The sequence below is a fragment of the Protomyctophum parallelum genome (genome assembly GCF_964188405.1).
Source record: "Protomyctophum parallelum genome assembly, chromosome: 13".
NCBI lineage: Eukaryota > Metazoa > Chordata > Actinopteri > Myctophiformes > Myctophidae > Protomyctophum > Protomyctophum parallelum.
This window is the reverse complement of record NC_139708.1, coordinates 19,527,875-19,552,429: the sequence shown is the minus strand read 5'-3', so window position 1 is coordinate 19,552,429 and position 24,555 is coordinate 19,527,875. Positions and strand designations below refer to the sequence as shown.

Sequence of the window (24,555 nt, the reverse complement as noted above, 5' to 3'; positions counted from 1 at the left end):
AAACAATCTTCAATTATTTGACCATTTGACCAGTTTTTATACTATAGTTTGTTGATTACTTTTGATGCCGCAATGGTCTTTTTCTTTTCTTTCTTTTTTTAGGTATTAAAAATGTCTTAAAAGACCTTAATTGGGGAAACCCGCCTCACATGTTGAGAGCCACTGTGCTAGACTGTAGAGTTGCAGTTTCCTATGGTTGCGACCATGTCACACTCAAAGGAAAATGGGTTGTTTTCCAGTAGTGAGGGGGTCTGTTAGTGTGACGCTGCCTGGCCTGCCTGGCTAGCAGGCCTGGCTGGCTGGCTGCAGCTCTCTCACTCACCCTGCCTGTGTGAGCCTTGTCCGCCTCGGTGAGTTTTCCCAGGTCCTCTGCATCCTGCCCGTCCTCCGCGTCTGCCATGGCCTCCATCGTCTGCACACTGGCACTGCTCATGTCACAACTATAGCACAAGCACAAACGCAGTGCATTCACATTCACAGCAAAACATGGCTGATACAAACGCACACAGCTCCAATTTGGCCTCCGTAGTGCAAACGTTTTCTATTTGCAAATTGCAAAGCACACATGGCTTTAAAATCACTTTTTCCTAATCTACAGTAGGGAGAGGGTGACTTTTTCCTGATGGTTGAGGTTGCTTGAAATGTGTTTGGCTAAGGCTTATAATAAGTTTCAGCTTTTGGTGCGTGCGTGCGTGCGTGGCTGTGTGCCTGCATGCATGCTTTCATGTGTGCTTTCATGGGTGCGTGACTGTGTGCATGTTTCATTCTCGTTATTAGGCCTATACCTGATAAGCTGCTCCTGAGAGAGGTCGATGGAGAAATCTGTCATGCTGAGACGAGACACAGACTTCCTTGTGCCTGAAACAGAAACAAGACACCAGTGAAACAATGAGTAATGAGTAAAAAAAAAAACAGGACGTCCCTCTAAGTAACAAAGAGGAAAAGTCAGAAGAAGGGGTGCTCACAACTACCTCTCTTAGTCAGAGTGAATCCTAACCCATTATGCTTGACCTGTACGTTTTCTGAAGAAAGAAACATAGGTTTCTATATCAGTGGTTTTCAAACTTTAGTTTTTCATGTCGAGGACCCCCAAAATTCCATGTATTTGTGAGTTTAAATTCACACTCGTGTGAAGTGAGGGTCGCTCTTATCATCATCATACATCATCACATTCCATGCTCAGCCAAACAAATCATCACCTTATCCTTGGGATTGTGGGTGGGGGGTGGGTGGGATAGGGGATGGAGTTTTATTTTTTATTTTCATATTTGATATGTCTCTGTTTAATGCTTGCCCCTGGGTTTGTCACAAAACTTTAATAAAAAGATTTTGAAAAGAAAATAAATCATCACCTTCCGTGGTACACAACACAGACACACAACGCTGGGAATAGGAGGGGCTACAACACACAGATGCTTTCCCGATATAATATTGATATATTGCCCAGCTCGTCATGTCATGGAACTTTGCCCCTTTTCCCCAGATGGGCAAAGCAGACGTAAACAATAATAAATACGGAACAGTGACGCAGACTTACTCTTATCCCTCATGTGTGTGGACTTCCGCTCGGTGCCGGCGAAGATGTGGATGAACTCAGCGAAGGCTCCCTTCCTCCCCATCAGCTCCGTGTAGGAGCCCATCTCTGTGATCTCCCCCTCCACCAGCACCAGGATGAGGTCAGCCTGGGGCAGGTAGCCCAGGCCGTGGGTCACCAGCACGCGTGTCTGTGGAGCGTATGACAAAAGCGTTAAAATAGGGTGAGCTTGTATATCGGCTGTTTTCCAAATACCCTACGTTTAAATAGGACTGAAGGTTATTGTCTCCACCAGGCCGAAGGCCTAGGGGGAGAGTATGTTTTGCACTCCGGCCGTCCTTCCGTCCGTGTGTGTGTCCGTCCGTCCTTCCGTCCGTCCGTTATCAGTTAATCTCCGGCACCGTTGACCCAATCCATGCCAAACTTTGCACACACACTCCCTGGATGCCAACGACGAACCTCTGCCCCAAATATTCCTCAACGGCCTGTTATAGCGCCACCAGGAGGCCACAACCTGACCTGCCCTGGTGGAGACCTGTGCCGATTGGCAGTTATGCATGCTTTGTAACAATAATGAAAATCTACAGAGTAACTAGTAAGTAACGTTTTCAAATAACTGTAGTTATCTCAGTGGTCTCTGAGATGTAGTGGAGTAGAAGTAAAAGTATAAAAAAACAAAATGGAAATACTCCAGTACCTCAAACGTACAGTACTTGAGTAAATGTACTTTGTTACTCTCCACCACTGCACATGACAAAACAAAATAATGCAGCATTCCATGCCCCGTCTCTCTCTCTCTGTCACCTTGTCTCGGAGCACCCCTTTGGGTCCGATCACCCTGTCGAAGATGTGTTGTCCCACGTGAGCGTCCACGGCAGACAGCGGGTCGTCCAGCAGGTAGACGTCAGCCTTGGTGAACACAGCCCTGGCCAGACTCACCCTCTGCTTCTGTCCCCCGGACAGGTTCAAGCCCTGGGCACACACACACACACACACACACCGTTAGGAGACGAGAGCAGAGGGGAAAACATCATCTCAACCACAAAAAATGACTTATTTTCCATCAATTACACACAACATAAAGTTTGTTTTTGTTTTTGTCGCATTCTTGAGCCAATAATTTGAGACTCAGTAGGAGATTCAGCAGGAGACTCTTTGACTCTTTGAGTCGACTCTGCCTGTACTCATGAAGTCTGACTTGACTAGCTAGTCAAATCTGTAAGTGTTACACATAAGTCCAATTTTACATTCCGAGAGTTAAATTAGATTAATTAATGACTTTGTATAGGATTCACTGATGACTGAATAAAACAACAAGTAGGCGTAGTAGTAGCCTAGCCTACTGTATATAAGACAAATTCACAGAGGCTTGCCTGGGTGCGGCCATACTGAGGTGTACCACTAAGCGCAGCAGCACTGATTAGCTATACACTTGGCCTACAGAGCACCTGCTCCATGGATTACACCTCAGTAATGGTCGCGCCCAGGGCACCCCTCTGTGAATTCGTCTATACCTTCTCGCCGATCTCGGTGCCGTCGCCAGCGGGCAGGATGTCCAGGTCGGGCAGCAGGGCGCAGGCCTCCAGCACCCTGTGGTACCAGCTCTCCTTCCTCTCCTGGCCGAACAGGATGTTGTCCTTGAGGGTGGCGTTCTGGATCCACGCTTGCTGGGGGACGTAGGCCACGGAACCCTGGGGGACAACGCAAGAAAATAACTCTGTGATCCCGGGGTGGTAGTGGGAGTGACGTCAGGACTTCAAGTTACACTATTACAAAAAGAAGGATGTGAGTTGCTACAGGATTGTTTGGGATTTGACGTAGCAGTGCGCACCGCCGCGTGGGTTTACCTTAACGGAGACGTGGCCGCTCCTCTTCTCCATCTCGCCCAGCATGGCGGAGAGCAGCGAGGACTTCCCCGAGCCCACGTGACCCACCACCGCCACCAGAGAGCCCTTCTTGACGCGCACGCTGATCCTCCGTAAGCACGGCGGGCCGTCTTTGGACCAGGCAAACGTACCCGCTTCAATCAGCACCCCGTCACCGTCTGGGCGGGGACGGAGAGAGGGAGAGAGCGTTAAGGCATGCTCCAGTATGCGTGGGCCTTAAAGCAGTGGTTCCCAGAGTGGGGTCCGGGGACCCTTATGGGTCTGTAACTCTGAGAGTGTACAAATAGAACCAAAACGGACCCGTTTGGTAACTCTCAGAGTTAAATTAACATATAAAATGGGGGTCCCAGAGATAGAAATGCCATTAAATGGGGGTCCGTAGACTAATGCATGTCAATCTGGGGGTCCTTGAAACGAAAATGGTTGAAAATCACTGCTGGAGGGGTAAAACATCTTCTCTTATGGCATATCTCTTCAAATCGGGATCCGTGGGCCAATTAGTGCCAATTTGGGGGTCCTTGACATGAAATCGGTTGGGAACCACTGCCTTAAAGTATGTGCGGAGCTGTCATGCCCTGAAAGGTTTTGGGAACTGTTGACCTAGCCAGCCTCATCATATGCCCTCACTGCAACCGCTCATTCCCTGCAAGGACTGGCCTCATCGGCCATCTTCGCTGCCCACAACACATTGTTGTGAATGCGAAGTCACTTTGACATCTTGGCCAGCGCGTGCAGGACGAACATGAGTTGAGTAAAAAGTACAGTATAAGTAGTATGAAAAATTAAATAAAGTAAAAGTACCTGTATCTGAGTAAATGTACTTATGTAGTCGCTTTCCACCACTGCACAAGACAATTATAGTTTTCCCCACATATAAGAGCCACAGCACACTGATGCTGTGTTGATTAAATTAGCTGCGACCTATAATTATGTTGCTATAAGTGCCGTGCAATTAAGGGAGCATGGAGTTTGTCATGCTGCAGCACTGCCGCGGCCCGCGTGTGCGTGCGTGCGGCCCGCGTGTGCGTGCGTGCAGCCCGCGTGTGCGTGCGTGCTTGCGTGAGTGTGTGTGGGCAGGCTTTAGGAAGTGTCCCCTGGGTTTTGCTGAGGAAGCAGACATGTTTTATGGGTGTGGTGGTGTGTGGAGCTTCTACTGGGGATTGTGGTTGCTGTATAAATGACATCAGCTGATCCCGGGAGTACAGAGAGCCAGGGGAGGGTTAAATGTTTAATGTTTTACCACCCACTGTAAAATAAAATGACATCAGTCCAATAATATAATATTTTTGCCACTGTAGGTCGCAGATTACTATGAAAACCTGCGAAACCTGTCAGTCCGTCCGTCCGCCAGTCGATCTGTCACACACCACCATATAATGGCTGTCAGTCCGTCATGCCTCGTACATTATTACGATATATGATAACATAACCTGTTTATTACATTTTACACTGATCACTATAATTGTTTATACACAACATGAAATAACCAAGATATGCAGTATATTTCAAGAGCGAGAGATCACAGTAAACATCCATCCTAAAACATTCTTCTTCGTCCAAAGAGGAAAACAGCATCTGAAAGTTTGACGGGATGCATTTTTACACGTCACATCTAGAGACCTGCGGAAGGAGTTTTTTTGTCACCCGCAACCGCAAATTAACCGCCCGCTATCCGACCGCATCAACCCGTTTATTTTAACCGCACCAAACCGCGGCTAAATCCGCCATCCGCAGGTCTCTACTGGCTTGGGACACCACAATGGAAATATATGAGGGCATAACTCATAACCCAACTCACCCGTTATCCAACACACATTCATTATATCATCCTATTTGTATTAACCGCACCATCCGCCAACCGCGGTTACCCGCGGCTAAATCCGCCATCCGCAGGTCTCTAGTCGCATCTAATGAGTGGTCGGTTTCTTTCGGCCCCGGCCTGCGTACCGCGTGCATACTGCTTCCTATCAGTGCGATCGGATGCGTCTCCCGAGGGACTCCGTAGCCGGAACAATGCATGGAGTTTGAAGTGATAAAAGCCCAGGGGTGCATTTCAAGAGTCCTCTGCTTACCGGAGCTGTAAGGCAGGCGCTCCACGTTGTCCGGCTTGAGCTCGTCCTGGCACAGGAACTTCCCCAGACGTCTCAGGGAGACGATAGCCTGCGCCAAGACAAACCGGCCACCACAGAAAACCATTACTCATCGGGCGGCTCCGCTTACTGAAGGCTGACCTCCACAAACAGCTTATGAATGCTAACTGTCATTATCTTCACATCGCCGCGGTCAGAGGGATTATGTGGGTTGGTGATTACAAGATCATCTCCACAGCAGGAGCAGGTTGAATGCACACTCGCGATATAATCTTCGGAAGACAAGGCGGCGATAAAGCCACAGGTCGCACTCGGGACGACAGAAGCAGGAGATTGTAATTGGTAATTGAGTGCATTAAACTCCACTATACGTAACTTTCCTGTTCTATCTTGCACAAGAGCTGAAGTTTTTTGTTTGTTTTGTTTTTACCTCTGAGCTAATAGAGCCTGCCTGCTTGCTTGCTCAGGGGAGAAACTGACCTTCAAAGGTAAATAGTTGGGTCAAACCAGAAACAGGATTGTGTCAAAGGTCATGACAAAGCTAGACACACACACACACACACACACACACACACACACACACACAGGAACTAAATGTCTCAATATGAGCAGAGAGACCAAATACAACTACCCTAATTGTAAAGGTTATAGTGTACCTGCCTTAATAGTATTCTACCATACATGTTGGACAAAACAGCCATTAATTTACAAAAAAGTTAAATAATACCACTTTAAGTCTACTGTTGTGAAAGGTTCAAGTTCTATATTTTGATAGTAATCATTTCTATATGCAGTATTTGTTCAGTAACTGGTGTGTCTCTCTGTCTATTAAACAGAAAATAAATGTTCAGGTGGGTTGCCAATTTCATCCAATTAGGAGAGAGTATCCCTTTATCAGCTTTAATATGACAGTGTTCCAGCTCAAATTTTCCATTTATTTGAGTGATCACAATTTCACTTGATTATCCTGTAGGAGTTCTCTCTTTCTGACTGGATATAATTGGTACCCCGTTAACTGTTGCACCCCTAAATGGTATATACTCCACACCTGCAAGGTGGTGCTCATTATATTTAACAGCAGTAAGTGATGATACACCCTTCTCCTCTAACCTGGTCATATTTAACAGCAGTAAGTGATGATACACCCTTCTCCTCTCACCTGGTCATGCGTATTTAACAGCAGTAAGTGATGGTAAAGAAGGTACACTCTTCTCCTCTCACCTGGTCATATTTAACAGCAGTAAGTCCTCTCACCTGCATGGTGGTGCTCATGGCAAAGGGCAGTTGACTCAGCGGTGTCTTCAGGATGTTGATCAGCGCCATGGAGACAAACACTTTCTGTGCGTCCAGTACGTTCTTGTCGTCGATCAACACGTAGACCCCAAACATGGAAAATGCTATCTGCAGGGAAATAACAATCATTATGTTGTACCTATCTGCAGGGAAATAACAATCATTATGTTGTACCTATCTGCAGGGAAATAACAATCATTATGTTGTACCTATCTGCAGGGAAATAACAATCATTATGTTGTACCTATCTGCAGGGAAATAACAATCATTATGTTGTACCTATCTGCAGGGAAATAACAATCATTATGTTGTACCTATCTGCAGGGAAATAACAATCATTATGTTGTACCTATCTGCAGGGAATAACAATCATTATGTTGTACCTATCTGCAGGGAAATAACAATCATTATGTTGTACCTATCTGCAGGGAAATAACAATCATTATGTTGTACCTATCTGCAGGGAAATAACAATCATTATGTTGTACCTATCTGCAGGGAAATAACAATCATTATGTTGTACCTATCTGCAGGGAAATAACAATCATTATGTTGTACCTATCTGCAGGGAAATAACAATCATTATGTTGTACCTATCTGCAGGGAAATAACAATCATTATGTTGTACCTATCTGCAGGGAAATAACAATCATTATGTTGTACCTATCTGCAGGGAAATAACAATCATTATGTTGTACCTATCTGCAGGGAAATAACAATCATTATGTTGTACCTATCTGCAGGGAAATAACAATCATTATGTTGTACCTATCTGCAGGGAAATAACAATCATTATGTTGTACCTATCTGCAGGGAAATAACAATCATTATGTTGTACCTATCTGCAGGGAAATAACAATCATTATGTTGTACCTATCTGCAGGGAAATAACAATCATTATGTTGTACCTATCTGCAGGGAAATAACAATCATTATGTTGTACCTATCTGCAGGGAAATAACAATCATTATGTTGTACCTATCTGCAGGGAAATAACAATCATTATGTTGTACCTATCTGCAGGGAAATAACAATCATTATGTTGTACCTATCTGCAGGGAAATAACAATCATTATGTTGTACCTATCTGCAGGGAAATAACAATCATTATGTTGTACCTATCTGCAGGGAAATAACAATCATTATGTTGTACCTATCTGCAGGGAAATAACAATCATTATGTTGTACCTATCTGCAGGGAAATAACAATCATTATGTTGTACCTATCTGCAGGGAAATAACAATCATTATGTTGTACCTATCTGCAGGGAAATAACAATCATTATGTTGTACCTATCTGCAGGGAAATAACAATCATTATGTTGTACCTATCTGCAGGGAAATAACAATCATTATGATGTACCTATCTGCAGGGAAATAACAATCATTATGTTGTAACTATCTGCAGGATAATAACAATCATTACGTTGTACCTATCTGCAGGGAAATAACAAGCATTACGTTCCCACACACAGGAAGTGGTATTAGCATGTGCTTGATTATTCCTGATCCAACCACATAAAGGCCATACTGCTATCTGCTCCTCGTACAGTGAGGACGCTTCGCTTCACTGCTCTCGCTTATGCTTGCATTCCTCAACTGATATCCTTGCTTTATTTTATTTTTTATCTCTACAAGTGGATCCTAGATACTTGTAAACCGATGGGACTGTTTTTGTTCTTTAGATAGAAGTTTTTGCCTACTTCAAAATACCCTTTTTTTACCTTCTGTGACTGGGTACGTGGCACATAGCTAGCTATAATGCTAACTAGCTCTGGACACTTGGCAAATAGCCAGCCATGCCCCCAACAATCTCCTCAGAGGACTTTCAGAAGCTGCTTCAAAAGATTGCTTTGCTGGAAACGGAATTACACCTCTTAAGAGTGAATTTGGGAGTAAAACACGGGAAGGAAAATCACACGCAGAATGACTCATTCGTCTGGTGTACTCGCGGCGCAAGGCCAAAGGACATGAAAGGTCGACAAACTGTGAGTAACGGGCGGGCGGTGAGAACCTCACCGCCCGCAATAACATCAACTATCTCTACAGTGATTTCTAACAGAGATAACATGATAGGACGGCTAAGTGGGAGGACTCGGAGCCCTGATAAGACCAGCTGGCCTACGCTCCCAGCCCGACCCAAAACCACCCCCCCGCAGTGGAAAAATACGAAAGGAAAATCTAAATACACACCTCCCCAAAGGGAGAATATACGGCTGACTAATAGATTTAACCCATTGCTGACTCAGCCGCTGAATGCGGCCGAGTCTAGTGGCCCATCAGATAACCGTGTTAACGCCACTCCGAGCAGGGTAGCTAATGGAGAGCAAATGACTGAATGTCTGATTGTCGGCCATCAGGCTGTAAAATATGTTAAAAGCAACAAAAAGAGAAAAGCTAAAGTAATATGCTTTCCCAATGACACTGTCTCTGATATGGATGACAGAATTGAAGAGATTGTTGATGCACACCCCATGATAAAAACGCTGATACTGCACATCGGCACACGTGATGCGGAAAAACGAGAATCTGAAATCGTAAAAAAGGATTTCAAAGCCCTACTGTCCACCCTAAGCTCACTTGTTGATGTTGACATTTGGATAAGTGGCCCACTTCCTCCGATGACAGGAAGTGAGCGTTTTAGCAGATTGTTTGCATTCAATGAATGGCTCTCAACGGCATGCACAGAAGAATCGCCCGGGCAAAAATCATTCAATTTTATTGACAATTTCAATTTTTTCTGGGACAGAAGGCATCTTTTTGTAGACGCAACACACCTAAACAAGTTGGGTGTAAGACAGAAGTTCTCATAATCGGTTCTAGTGAGCAGAAAGAATCAATATTAAGCAGACTTGGCAACCTGACTGTAGAAAGTAACAGTACAGTAAAGAACCTGAGGGTTATTATCGATTCCGAATTTAATTTAAATTCACACATTAATCATGTTACCAAGATTGCCTTTTTTCACCTTAGAAATATTGCACGAATCAGAGCCTATGTGTCCTTGGACGATGCAAAAACGCTAATCCACGCCTTTGTTTTTTCTCGGCTTGATTACTGCAATGCACTGTTTTCAGGACTGCCTAAGAAAACAACTGACAGATTACAACTTGTCCAAAATGCAGCAGCCAGAGTTTTAACTAGAACTAAGATGAGAGAACATATTACTCCAGTTTTGGCATCACTGCACTGGCTTCCGGTTGTTTTTAGGATTGATTTTAAAATTATTTTACTTGTCTATAAATCTCTCAATGGTCTCGCACCTTCCTACCTACATGACTGCCTGCCTAAATATGTCCCAAACCGCCCGCTAAGGTCTTCCACTGCTGGCCTGCTCGCTTTGCCTAAAAAAATGGCAACTAAAAAATACGGGGAAGCAGCTTTTTGCTTCTACGGGCCGTCGGCATGGAACAAGCTCCCTCTGTACCTTCGTCAGGCAGCCTCTGTAGACATTTTTAAAGCTCAGCTCAAGACCCACTTCTACGACATTGCTTTTAATTGATCTTTTAGTTGTTTTTATTTTATTTTTTATTATTCATGTCCTCACTGTATTGCATTACTGTCGTTGCCTTGCTTTTCTTTTATTCTCCATTGTTCTGTAAAGCACTTTGAGCTGCATTTCATGTCATGAAAGGTGCTATACAAATAAAGTTTTATTATTATTATTATTATAACCCTCATAAATTATGTCCAAAACTTTTACTTTTGGGGATTCTAATAAAAAATGTTGCTAAAATTGCAGATCGGCAAGCTCAAAACGCACTGCTTCTCGCCACGTTTAGAGCTTGTAGATCTATATTTTTTGATAATTTTGTGTGATGCTGTAGTATGATCAATTAGGGTGTTAATTTACACCAAAAAAATCAGAAAGAAAACACCAAAACATATAATATGGAGATAAGAGATTTGTGCCTGGCCGACAGCAACGATAATAGCATGTTGTGTATTATGGTGTGACTATAGCTTCCTCACCAGGAACGTGGAGGAGTTGAAGGAGGCCAGCGAGACGGAGTAGAGGATCTGGGACTTCTTCAGAGCGTTGAGCTCCTTCTCTCTCAGGCCTCGCACGCGGTCCAGGAAGGCCCGCTCCCATGCGTAGAACTTGAGGATCTTGATGCCGCTCAGGATCTCGTTCATCAGCTTGATCCGTCCGTCCGTGAACTTCATCTGGACCTCCTGAGGGCGTGGGATCATCATGGGCATTAAGACATGAGTGGAAGTTGAGTTAATTAACCCATTTTGGGGCGGGAACCCCTTTTGGTGTTTTAAACATTATGTTATAATTTAGCTATTGAAAAATAGCAGCTACGAGCTTGTAGGTCTGCTATTTTTGAAAAATCGTTAAAATGTGCCTCAAATCTTTCAGAAAATTGTCATGATTTAGAAAACTTTTTTTTTTTTTTTAATCAGGCCTGAATTAATTAATTAAGGAACAGCTACGTAAATCTAAATGGAAAAGTTTGTATTTTTCCACATTCCTGTATTCTTGTATTGATACTTTTACTTAAGTAAAGAAATGTGAGTACTTCTTCCTTCACTGGTCGTCGTCGAGAGATAACCTAGCTTCTGGTGCAACGTTGTCAGTTTTTTTTCCCTTTTTCTTGCCAAACCGTCTCATTCATGGTTGGTTGGTGGAGGCTGTGTGTTAAGGGCTGTCTTTACTAATTCTCCTAATGTTGGGGGTCGTTCTGCCAAACGTGGTGTATTTAAGTGGCAGAGTGTAAACAAAGAGCATATCTGGTTTAACAAGCTTTATTTACTGTGCATGGTGGTTTCTCCAGAGCAGACGGAACAACGCGCACTCACTGCATGGCACGCTAGCCCTCTATCTGAACCAGCTGCATGGGAACGAGACGCAGCAACCACACAAGCAGGACCACCACTTAGAGCCTACAGTATATAGTTTATATACTTGCATAATAGTTTACTCCCTAAACACTTCTTTGCACAATAAATAGCGGAAAGAGAGTGTGTAATGTGTGCGTGCGTCCGTGCGTGGGCACCATTGTTCCTTCCCTCACCTGCAGTTTGCTCCTCATCTTAGCAATGAATCCATTGAGAGGGAAAATGAGGATCACAGTGGCAATGCCAGCCAAGGCAGACGGGCCTAGATGCTGCAGAGCGAGAGAGAGAGAGAGACATAGTCATACAAGAGATATTATTATTCATGACGACTTGTGTGTGTATTGGTAAATGGTAAATGGTGCATTTATATAGCGCCTTTATCCAAGGCGCTTTACAGAGATTGTGCATTACATTCACCCATTCACACACACATTCATACACCGATGGCAGCGGAAACCATGCAAGGCACCAACTAGCACATCAGGAGCAATTAGGGGTTCAGTGTCTTGCTCAAGGACACTTCGACAGTAACTCTGGGGGAGCCCGGGTTCGAACTGGCAACCTTACGGTTACCATCCAGGCACTCTACCCCTGAGCCACCGCCGCCCGTGTTTTTTATCACGCTGTCAGAGCTGGTATGTGGACTCCACGGCTGCCTTGAAATTATAATACTGGTGGTTCTCAAACGTTTTAATTTCAAGGATGATAACTCTCTAAGTGTACTGACAGGGAATCATCCATATAGGCCTATATATATGCCCTGCTCATAGTGCATGCACATTCCATAAATACTGATATACATACATTAATGCACATACTTATTATAGATTCCTAGAATGTTTAAACCACTCAACCGCTACACATGATTAGATAAAGGCCAGGTGCATGCTGCTAACAAAGCCATAACTCGCAGACAGTCCGAACCAGGAGAGCTGTGGTACCGAGTGGATAGCTGGCATGCAAGGCTGTTGATATTTTGAGGCTCCAGTCTTCGTCTCACACTTTAATTCTGCTAAATCTCGGTCTGTACTCTGGACAATGTGTGTATGGAAGTATAAATGTGTTTATCATTGTTTTTGTATCACATGTGATATTTTGTATCAATGAATCCTGAATCCTGACCACATGATGTCTTGGTTTGGTAACTGTTGCTATAATCAAGGCCAGTATATGATTCAGGTTCAGACGTAACCAGGTTTGATAAGGCCTGTCCTCAGCTTCCTTCCCTCTCTGGGTGGGTACGGAGACTAAAAGCATTCTATCTCTGTCTCATTTCTATGTTACTTGCTGAAGCTTAAACCGAAAGCTACTCAGGAACTGTACAAATGGAACCATTAAGTACACTCTCAGAGTTACAGACCTGTAAGGCTCCATTTGGAACCCCCTATTGGAATCACTAAAGGGAACCGTGGCCTGGGCCGCGGCCCAGCGGTCCAGGCACCTATAGGCACATAAACGGCCTGGCAGTGCATCACGGGTTCGAGTCCCGTTCCCGATGATCTTTGCTGCATGTCTCTCCCTGTCTCTATCACCCTGTTTCCTGTCTATCTACACTGTAAATAAAGGCAGAAAATCCCCCCCCCAAAAAAAAATATATATATTAAAAAAGAGGGAACCGTTAAGGAACCGGAACCACAGCTGTGTGTTGCGTGTGTTGCGTCACGTCCACTAACCTGCCAGAGGAAGTAGAGACAGAGTGCTATCTCTATGGGCGCCATCCACACGGCGTTGAAGTACACCACAAAGTCCATGAGCTTCTGGGTGTCGGCCGACACCAGGTTGATGATCTCCCCCACGGTGCACTGGCGCCGTGCCGCGTTGTTGATCACTAGAGACTGGCGACACACACACACACACATGCACACGTACACGTACACGCACACAGATGGCAACAGGTCAGTGACATGATGCCATTGATTCCTGTGCCTCGTACAATAGATGAACATCTATTCTAAACTAAACCATGTGCTGTGGATCTGATGGACACATGGTTTATTGATGAGACGGATGGATAGATGTGCTCTTATGTGAGTAAAGCGTGTGTGTGTGTGTGTGTGCGTGTGTGTGTGTGTGTGTGTGTGTGTGTGTGTGTGTGTGTGTGTGTGTGTGCGCAGCGGGTGGCTGTATAGCATCATCCAGTAGGGATACTGTCTTAGCCAAAGTCATCGCCACCTCAGCGTCACGGTCAGTCCCCCTGTGTCTAGCATTGCCTCCCGAGCACACTGACCACAGCATAGAACATGACGCTGGAAAGTGGAAACCATTGTCCGATAGAACATCTGCAGATGTTGAAAGAGGCCAATCTCCTTAAGAAATGGAGTGGTTGTGTTTTTTTTCCTCCATAGACTTGACAGCCACATGACGTCATTTCTGAAAGCCAGATGTTGGAGGGCCAGTCAAAAAAAAAGTGTGCCCCTCAAAAACGTGTACACTCAAGAGTACTTCCACTCTGCCGCAAAGCATTGTGGGATCTGTAGTGCTCCGTGCTCCCCGCCCTAGGCTATACCTACCTTCCTGTAGACCAGGCCCATGACGGCGGTCTTGACCCTCATGCCCACGGTGAAGCAGCTGTACATGTACTGGTGGTTGAACAGGGACTGCAGGCTGGACAGCAGGAACATGATGAAGGCGTACAGGTAGCCCTTCCACAGTGGAGCCTCCATGTCCCGCATGAAGGCAAGCAGCAGGCTGGAGCAACAGAGACAGAGAGAGAGTGTTTGACTTCATTCTTGTTCCCTTGCTGTCGGGCTGAAACCTTGTATCTACATACTTTAATTCATGTTTGTTGTTGTTGTACATTTGTACAACAGCCTTCTTCGTCATACAATAGTGTCACGCAAAAGAAGCATAGTGAAAGTAGCCGCTTTGTGACGTGTTGTGAGCTTTTAGGTCTGCTGTTTGACCTGGGGCCAAATCTACAAATGCCTTGTAAATCAGTAGTTCTCACTTTCAAGATCCGCTTCACGCCGCATTTGGAGCTTGTGGGTCTTAATCTGCTAGTTTTGCTTTTGTGTGGCGCTGTAGTATGATCAAGTAGGGCGTTCATTTTATTTTATTTGAGTGTTTTTTATGAGAATTTTATTTATGCGTTTTTAGTACATAAAGAAAAAGTGTTTTTTTTACCTAAAACAATAGAGACAAAGTTGCTAGGTTAAAATCGATAAAATGTTAAGCAACATGTATTAGAAAACTGATAGCTAGGTCATTGTTGTCCTCAGTAGACTGAGTTACCACCACACACCAACAAAAGAGCTTATAGTTTTGATGCCAAAATATAATTCAAGACGTGTGTTAATTTCCTCTTCAAAGTGACTGGAAATCCCATTTTAGTAACAGTTGGTAGATTTACAAAAGGGGAAAAAAATCACATGTGACATGTTTTTCTTTGTGACCTGATTGTCTTTGTCTACTTAGGACAGTGGTTCCCAAAGTGGGGTCCGGGGACACCCAGGGGTCCTTGAGGGAGTTCCAGGGGGTACCCAGCTAAATGATAGTTTGGAACCAAATGAAGAGGTCTGTAACTCTGAGAGTGTACAAATGGAACCACATTTGTACACTCTCAGAGTTACATTAACATTGATTTTACAATATAAATTGGGTGTCCCAGAGATAGAAATGCCATTAAATGGGAGTCCATAGACTAATGCATGTCAAACTTGGGGTCCTTGAAATTAAACGGGTTGAGAAATGAGAATCACTGCTAGAGCCGTCAAAATCATTCAAGAGACATTCAAGATAATTCTCTTATGGGGGTCCGTGGCATATAATTTTTCAAATGGGGGTCCGCGGGCTCATCAGTGTCAATTTGGGGGTCCTTGACATGAAAAGGTTTGGGAACCACTAGCCTGGAACTCACCTATGCTTTCTATGGCATAGGCAGCTGCTGGACATGAGACTAATTAATTAGAGCGACAGAGAGAGAGAGGAGTGTGTATGTGTGTGTGTACGGGTGTGCGTGTGTGCGTCAATTTAACAAAGGTTCAGACGATTAGAAATCAGCAGAGAGTGATCGACGTTTGCGCTACTCTATGCCAAATTGAAGTGGACTCGGACCCACACTTTCTTTTTCTCCCTGGAAATAAAAACGTCTGCGTTTCCGACTTCCGAGGCTAGGGAACCACTGACTTAGGAGACATCTTAGACTAGACATACTGTAAGTAGACAAACACACACTGACCTGAGCACCTGAGGTATGGCAAACATGAAGGCGTCGTGGAAGATCAGGCAGAGGGTTCCGGTCAGGAAGTACGGTCCAAAGCTCCGCGCCAGGGTGCGGATGAGGTAGAAGCCGGAGCTCTGCTCCCTCCTCAGCTTCTTCAGGAGCTGCGTCTGCTCCGTCAGCCTGGTGGCCCCCGAAGAGCACCAGGAGGCCCCGCTCACACCGTGCCCATTCCTGCAGGGGTGATTTTCACAGCAAACATTTTCGTTTCGTTTTTAGTCATGGTCTTTTGAATAAAATCTAATTTAGTTTGGCCCAGGCGGTGGCGTAACCGTCTGGGCACCCGAATCCAGTCGCAGTGTGCCGCGGGTTCGACTCCCGAGCCCGACACGGCCTTTACTGCATGTCATCCCCCCATCTCTCTCCCGTTTCCTGTCAGCCTACTGTCTGTCCATTCAAAAACCAATAAAAGGCGTAAGCCGCAAAAAAGAAATCTTAAAAATAAATAAATATGTTTTTGAGGATAAAAAGAAAATTGGCCTAAATCAGCTCCTCATGACACTGGTCCTAATTGAAAAGGATCATACTGATCCCGCCTCTTTAGTAAAAATGGCCTATATCTCAAGAGTGTGACTTAAGCCAAAATAGGCAATTCTTTGGCCTAAGTCACATGGTTTTGTGAGTCTTGTGACTTAGGCTGTCAGGACTATAGATAGATAGATTCTTTATTTCTGTGTCATGCACCAAAGGCGCCCAGCCCACATGGACTTACAGGACACACCATAACATTGCTTCAATATTGCATTGTGTAAAATAAACATTTTTACACAAACAAAACATATAAGTTACGTAAATTGGCTGTCAGGCCGTTTAATCCTATTTAATTCTATTGAATCCTCTTATGTTACATACCTGACAGATTTCTATTGTTATTTTTAGTGGTCATAAATTGTTATAAACGTTTTTGGTGAAACTATTAAGACATTATATAGTTTTTGTTTTGTTTTTTTACTTGGAAAAATGACATAGACCATTAGTTTAAGAAGGTGACGATATTTTAGTCATCTGAAAAGTTTTAGTTTGAGTCTATACTAGTTGTATCTAGTTGATTTTGTTGACAAAAATGTATTTTTGTGGGCCTTGGTTGCATGGAAATAGCAGATCCACAAGCTCACAGCACGTCACAACGCTTATTTAAAAGACTATGACTAAAACTAAATCAAAATACATTCGGAGCACGAGCCAACAAAACTGCCCTGGAATGTAACTCGCCAACTACCTGTCAATCAAACAAGCTGTTAACTTTGCAGAGCTAAAATAAAATATGCATGCATCTTCAACCGCTTATCCACAGTATCCAGTATGAAACATTGTAAAGTGCGGCTTGCATTGGTGTAAAACTATACAACAATAAAACTGGTGTAAGCCACAATGGTGAGAATGGCATTCACAAAGGTTTTATGAGGTAAGATATGCACAGTATACAGTATTCAACTCAAACAAGGCCAGGGTAATAAATATAGTCGGTTGACTCGGTTCAGCCAGTAGCAGTTCAACGGGTCAGCAGTTTCACAGGTCATGATAAGCAACAATTACCCGATTGAGTTGACCATTTGCTGTTTGTCTGACTGACGCGTCAGACCTGTGTTCTGTTTTTTATTTATTCATAATTTTTTGTGTGGTTATTCTGTTAGTAACTACCATAGAGTTATGACTAGAGGGAGGACTGCCTCGCCCCCAACGTTTCGTTTCAATGGAAGTTGCTCAGTGGTGTTTGAAGCCACTTGACGCACTTCGGCGTCTTGGCGTCACTGATCGTCCGTGCACCTCCATGAACGTCCCGGAACGTGTTGCAGACAGTTCCAGCTTCGGCCAGTAGGGTATTGGCAGCCAGCCGCTTTGCTGCGATCCCGGTAACTACCTTTATTGTATTTTGCCTCTTGCCTGCTCTCTGTCATGCATTTGAGTCCTTTTGAAACTCCTGGCAGATGGGTACAGTATACTGTACACAGTCTTACTGCTAAAGCTTGACACTCCTGACAGATACACAGTAGTGGTCTTACTGTTGAAGCTTGGTGCACTGCTGAGCCCAGTCAGATGGGTACAGTATTACAGTAATTGGTCTTACTGTTGAAGCTTGGTGTACTGCTGAGCCCAGTCAGGGTATACAGTATTACAGTAATTGGTCTTACTGTTGAAGCTTGGCGTACTGCTGAACCCAGTCAGATGGGTATACAGTATTACAGTAATTGGTCTTACTGTTGAAGCTTGGTGTACTGCTGAGCCCAGTCCTTCTCCAGCTGTGAGATGATCTTCTCCGAGCTGTCCTCCTCCCTCAGAGACCACAGGTCCTCTGCCTGCAGAGGAGAGCGGTAGCCCTGCACCACCAGACTGTACACAAAAACAGTACACTGTTATTTTTGGCTATTGGAAAACACGTTGCAAAATGTTGGAAAATCTCAAAAGCCAAGTGCAAGAATGCGAGGGTGTCCGTGGGGACGTGATAATGTCCCCACGAACCACTTTATGAAATAGCATTGCTGTCTGATATGTGGTTACTAAGTTGTGGTATACATTTGATATTAGTGTCGGCGTTAGACAATCCTACTGTACCTGCTGAACCACCAAAATAAGAACTTGGAGAGGAAAGATGCATCATCCACTGGACACGGGTTCTGACCAAAGAATAGGGGAAAAAAAGGTGTTTTGAACCAGTGGAATGAATCGATGAGATCGTCAAGGAACCAGAATCGTTAAAATCCTAAAGGATTCCAACCCTACGCCATGGCTGCACCAACTACAGTCTTTTGAGGACTAGTCTGGACAGTTATTCAGTACCTAATCCTATGGTCAGTCACTATACTATTAAAGGACCAGTGTGGCATCCTCCTAGACCTCACTCTGAACACACCCTCCCTTGCCAGCTCAGTGATGCTCTCAAAGTGGTGATCGTCTTTTCATTATGTGCGAGCTTTCTCAAAGATCGTCTAGGAAAAGAGGTTCAAAGCAAACTGAATTATGAATATCCATATTATTACGTCATAATTGCTTAACTGTAGGCTACTCTTTAACCCATTTTGGGCAGGAACCCTTTTTGGTGTTAGCATTATGTTATGCTTTAGCTATTGAAAAATAGCAGATCTACAAGCTCATAGCGCGCCACCGAGTGGCGCGCTATGAGCTTGTAGGTCTGCTATTTTTGAAAAAATCAAGGTAAAAATGGGTTAATTCTATGCATTTGCAAAAAATAGTTGAGTACAAAAGGGAAAGTTGAACTACTTAATTTAGAATGTACTGCACTCAAAAAATAACAAGCACATAAAAAAAGCTTCTCATTTACTTGCAATAATAACTGAACGTTACTTTCCGTGCCTGCTCGCCAAGGGCATAAAACACTGATGCATAATGTGTGGTAGGAGCCTAGAAGCACAAAGAAGGGGAGACTAACCTATGATCTCATATTATTAATAAAGGCTGCAATTTAAAAGCAGCATAACATTTATTTTATACATGACAGATGTCATACACACATAGGCCTACATGAGTTCTCATTATTGTTCATGGCCACATTATGCTAGTGTATTTTAACTTAACTATTTCAGAGTAATATGTTGCTGTGGAGCGAGAGCAGAGAGAGATGGGAAAGAGAGCTTGGAGAGAGAAGAGGAGATGCAGTGCGCCATCATCGTTTTATTATTATTATAGAGCTTTATTTATTCTTTATCAATGACGGTATCACTCCAAAAATAGCCTTCAAAATCTACAAGTTCACATCATGTCACATCATGACACCTTGTGAGCTTGTAGATCTGCTATTAAAAAAGAAAAGTAAACTATAATAAGAAATCGGCTCGCACATCAATTTTCACTTTATTTGAAATGGGAAATTCATAAATCATAATGTACCTTTCACCTTCCAAAGTACTATTTATCTTTGAAACATAATGGAGTAAACGTATGACTATAAGTATCCACAAACACAAATAGTCAAGTAAAGTACAGATACTCAAGTAAATGTACTTCATTATTGTCAGCCACTGGCAACAACATACTGTACATGTATGAATTAAAATGGTAAATAGTAATTGGTGTATTTATATGATATATAGTGCCTTTATCCAAGGCGCTTTACATAGATTGTTCATTACATTCACACACACATTCATGCAGTGATGGTGGAGGAAGCCATGCAAGGCACCAACCTGCTTATCGGGAGAAAGTAGGGGTTCAGCGTCTTGCTCAAGGACACTTCGACACTAGGGGAGCAATGGACCCCTGAGCTTAGAGTATACTGTAGTGTATATTAATAGAGACGTCACCGAGAGGAAACACTGAAACGAAAAAGACACAGGCCGAAAGTAGGTACTGGCCCTGAGCCATGCACCGCCACCCCTGTGTCAATTAAGCCCCCTCCCCATGCCACCTACTGTACCTTGACGTAAGCCCGTTTGGCTGCGATGGGCCTCCGGTCCGAAAAGCAGCTGAGGACGAGCTGAGCAAGCTGCAGGGAGAAGTAGAAGAAGAAGGCCACGAAGCGCATGGCATCCGCGGAAAACCCCTGGAAGAAACACATGACAGCCATGAAAACAGCTTTAAACACCACATGCCACTGTTTGCACTTAGCAGGCTTACGCCAATGAGACCAGAGAACAGACGGCTTCGCCAGAGAAAACAGCACATTAAAAGAGAACTGAATCTTTTTTCTTTGCTTTTCATTTTTTTTCTTTTTTTTCCACAATTTCCCAGTGGTGTAAAGTAACTAAGTACAATTCTGAGGATTTGTTCTTTACATATTTTTATTCATATTTCCAGTGTTTCTAGTATTTCAAGTATTTCTAACTTCCAATACTTTTACTTCTACTCCACCACATCTCAGAGCCGAATATTGTACTTTTACCCCACTATGACTAGAAAACTAGTAGATTACATTTTCAATTATTATTACAAATCAAATACATTAACCACTTCATCCTATACATTTCGACAACTCGAAAATAGCTGACCCGTTTTTAGTTTTGTTTTTTTTCACCGAAAAACGCTACAATCGAGGTTTTGACCAAAAGTAAAAAACTGCTGCTGTAATATCTAAATAATACTTTAAGTCTGCAGCCGGGACCTAACATTGGACCAAAATGATGGAGAGTCATGGAACCTAAATCAAAATTACCCCTAACCAGCACTTCTATGAGAGAAAAAAGACAGGGGAAACACCACTTTCTACCATATGACGCATGTATTATGGAGAATGATTCAGCTACTTAGAAGATTATTTTTTCTTTCCCCGGCGGTAATGGAGGAAAGCAGTGTTTTAGGTAAAGAGAATAGTAATCATACTTGGACCAAATAGTATTTGAAGACAATCTTTCTTCCATTTCTTTGAGCCCACTTACAGTAGGTGCCAGATGGGTGGGGGATGTCACACGAGACAATGTAATTTGTGGCAGAAAGGGCAGACAGCCACAGGCCAAGTATTCAAACATAAATTATTATCCTTCTATTTTTCTTTTGTGAACAACAACGTCAGTTGTGTCTGTCCCAGAGCGGTCACTTTATAATCACAGCACTTCCCAAACAGTTTGCCGAGGCACGCTGGTGATGTGTGCCTTATAGCCTGCAGGGATTTTGGGAAAACCGCACATTATTATTGCAAATACCGCTATAAGTCAACTTCAACTTGACACAGGTTTACAGGTGTAAAGAAATGTGTGAAATTCCTTTTCGTACATGTTCCCATTAATCATTTTGTATACGTTTTCTTCAGGAAAGAGAAGAACAATAGAGATATAGGAAAGAGCGAGAAAAACAGGCTGAATATTTAAATATTATATTCATGAAATTTGAAAGTTACTGTAGTTACAAGTTTACTGTAATTAAATGTATTTTGTGCACATTCATTTCCCAACACGGAGGAAATTATAATAGCCTAAAAACGAAGAGGTTTCTTTAGAAACCAAGGTTTTGTAAGTAGAGTGAGCGAAATACTTCACTCTATGGGATGTTTCCCTTTGCGGAGCAAAAGGGCAGAAACTTCATTCATGAACTCCCACAGCCATATGCTCCTAAAATATGGCCTGTGGGTTTAAGAGCGATGACGTAGATGCCCTGCTTCTCGAAGCATCTAGGCTGCCTCTACGTCACAGCGCGCTCATTCGAACACTTTTCCTTCTGCCGGGCCAAGACAGAAGGGTGTTTCGAGTGAAGTATTTCGCTCACTCTACTTACAAAACCTTGGTTTCTAAAGTAACCTCTTCGTTTTGTTAAGTATTCGTTCACGAAATACTTCACTCTATGGGACCTTATGAACTCCCGTGTCTTGAAATTAGTCAAGTGTGTTCAGGGCTATATAAGGTAACCTAATGAGGGCTGGGCAACCTCTGGTTGATAGCCCGGTCCCGGTGGAGAATGGTAGTAGCCTCGGGCTGATATACATTCTCAGTGTAGATGCTTCATGTAGGCCTGGTATATCCAGGGCATCTAGACTTATGTGATTACACATGGTTTAATGGCCTAATAGGTCCATTATGGTGCGGCAGCCCCCAACACTGCGTGCGCCACAGAGGGCGCTGCCACGTCTAGGTTATAGTATGTGGCAAATGTTGAGGGAGAGGACCAGCTCGCTGCGGTACAGACCTCTTGGATTGGGACACCCTTACAGAGTGCCCAGGATGCTGCCATGCCTCTTGTGGAGTGAGCCCTCAGCGCTTGTGGGGGCTCCACTCCCTGACTAGTATAAGCCAGGCGGATGGTCTGCACTATCCAATTGGAGATGCTGACCGTTGTGACAGGCTTTCCTTTGGTCCTGGTACCCCAGGATACGAATAGTTGATTCCCTATCCTGAAGGGGGCCGTCCTGTCCACGTATGCTCGTAAAGCTCTCACTGGACAGAGACAGTTTAACCTCCTGTCTTCGTTAGAAGCAAAAGGAGGGGGGTGGAAAGCCTGTAGGTCCACTGGAACGCACACGGAGAGAGCGTTCTTGGGGATGAAGGCTGGGTTGGGTTTGATAGTGACCTTGGTTGACCTGTCATCGAACCTCATGCACTCTGGCGAGGTCGAGAGGGCGTGTAGGTCGCTGACCCTTTTAGCAGTTGTCAAGGCAACTAGGAGGGCTACCTTCAGTGTCAGGTTCTTCAAACTAACTGTCGTCAGTGGTTCGAAGGGATCCTTGGTTAAGGCCTCCAGGACTAGGGTTAGATCCCAGGAGGGGACCAGGGATCTGTTGACCCTGTGTTCCCTTTGTACGCCCTTAACGAACTGCCTAACTAGAGGGTGTTTCCATACCGTCTCGTTTTCGAACCCCACATGGCAGACTGAGATTGCTGCCAAGTTGTTTTTGACCGAGGAGAGACCTAGTCCCCTGTCTAGGAACTCTTGTAGGAAGGTCAAAATGTCCACTACTGGCTTGGTAGGGGACCACTTGGGTAGGCCGTGTTGAGCACCACTGCTCAAAGACGTGCCATGCCGTGTCATAGCGGGCCCTTGTTGATGGAGCCCTTGCCCTCTGAATTGTGGCTATGACATTCGGAGGGAGGCCTACGTCGGACAACATCACCCTCTCACGGGCCAAACCCATAGGTCTAGGTCCTGGGGGCGAGGGTGAAAAATCTCCCGACCTGCTTGAGTGAGGAGATCCACTCGTAGAGGGAGTTGCCACGGTTGGTCGTAGAGGAGGTGAGTTATCTCCGACCTCCAGACCCCCCAGAATGGGGCTACTAGTAGCATTGTCAGACCCTGAGTCCTGAGAGGAGAGGTCCTCTGGACAACAGGTCTGCTCCTGTGTTCAGAATACCGGGGACGTGACATGCTGTGATGGACAGAAGCCGAGAGTCGCTCCATAGAATGAGCTCTCGAGCTAACTGATGAAGACGGGGGGACCTGAGACCGCCTTGTTTGTTTATGTAACACATCGTCGTTGTGTTGTCTGTTCTCACCAGCACGTGACAACCCTGTATGAGCGGTTCGAATTGCCTCAGAGCGAGGAAAACCGCCATCAGTTCCAAATAGTTGATGTGGGAGGAGCGTAGGTGCTCTGACCACACCCCCCTGGTTGTGGCACCCTCCAGCGTGGCTCCCCAGCCTGTCATGCTTGCGTCTGTGGTGACCACTTTCCTGATCAGAGGTCTCCCCATGGGGACTCCTTCTGAAAGGATCCGTCTGTTTATCCACCATTGTAGGGCTAGTATGCAGTGTGACGTCACTTCTACCCGTTGGTGGCGACGGTACATAGGTACACGCAGAGAGTTCATCCATAGCTGGAATGGTCTCATGTGTAGCCTGGCCAGGCGGATTAAATGGATTGAGGAAGCCATTAGCCCCGCCATCCTGAGACATATGTGGAAAGGAATCGAGCGTCCTTTCTTGAAAGACGTTGCCGATTGTATCATCGCGTCTAATCTCTCTCGACTCAGGCGAGCTCTGTAAGAGACTGAGTCTAGCGTTATACCGATGAAGTCTATTGACTGTGTCGGCGTTAACATGCTCTTCTCGTAATTGATTTGAAATCCGAGAGAGCGGAGGTGGCTGAGCACTGTGTGTGTGTGTGACAGCGCCTCTTGTTGAGAGTCTGCGGATAGGATCCAATCGTCTATGTATGTTGCTAGACGAAGACCCTGTTGTCGCAGTGGGGCTATCGCCGCTGCTGTACATTTCACAAAGACTCTCGGACTCAGGGACATTCCGAAGGGAAGTACCGTGTATTCGTATACTTTCCCCTCGAACCCGAAGCGCAGAAATTTTCTGTGCGGTGGG

The 24,555-nt window shown here is 44.5% G+C and overlaps 1 protein-coding gene across 1 annotated transcript in view; it reads right to left on the bottom strand.

Moving 5' to 3' along the window:
• Positions 1-24,555, bottom strand: part of LOC310869420 (multidrug resistance-associated protein 1-like) — a 55,811-nt gene that overhangs the window by 9,498 nt on the left and 21,758 nt on the right. The window contains exons 5-20 of the mRNA XM_083780154.1: positions 20,240-20,365; positions 18,421-18,482; positions 18,067-18,198; positions 15,826-16,041; positions 14,159-14,336; positions 13,322-13,483; positions 11,825-11,917; positions 10,776-10,979; positions 6,765-6,911; positions 5,493-5,580; positions 3,382-3,578; positions 3,049-3,225; positions 2,339-2,506; positions 1,538-1,724; positions 786-858; positions 323-440 (exon numbers count right to left, since the gene is read on the bottom strand). Coding sequence (XP_083636280.1) covers positions 323-440; positions 786-858; positions 1,538-1,724; positions 2,339-2,506; positions 3,049-3,225; positions 3,382-3,578; positions 5,493-5,580; positions 6,765-6,911; positions 10,776-10,979; positions 11,825-11,917; positions 13,322-13,483; positions 14,159-14,336; positions 15,826-16,041; positions 18,067-18,198; positions 18,421-18,482; positions 20,240-20,365 — 2,328 coding nt within the window. The remainder of the gene's footprint in view (positions 1-322; positions 441-785; positions 859-1,537; positions 1,725-2,338; positions 2,507-3,048; positions 3,226-3,381; positions 3,579-5,492; positions 5,581-6,764; positions 6,912-10,775; positions 10,980-11,824; positions 11,918-13,321; positions 13,484-14,158; positions 14,337-15,825; positions 16,042-18,066; positions 18,199-18,420; positions 18,483-20,239; positions 20,366-24,555) is intronic.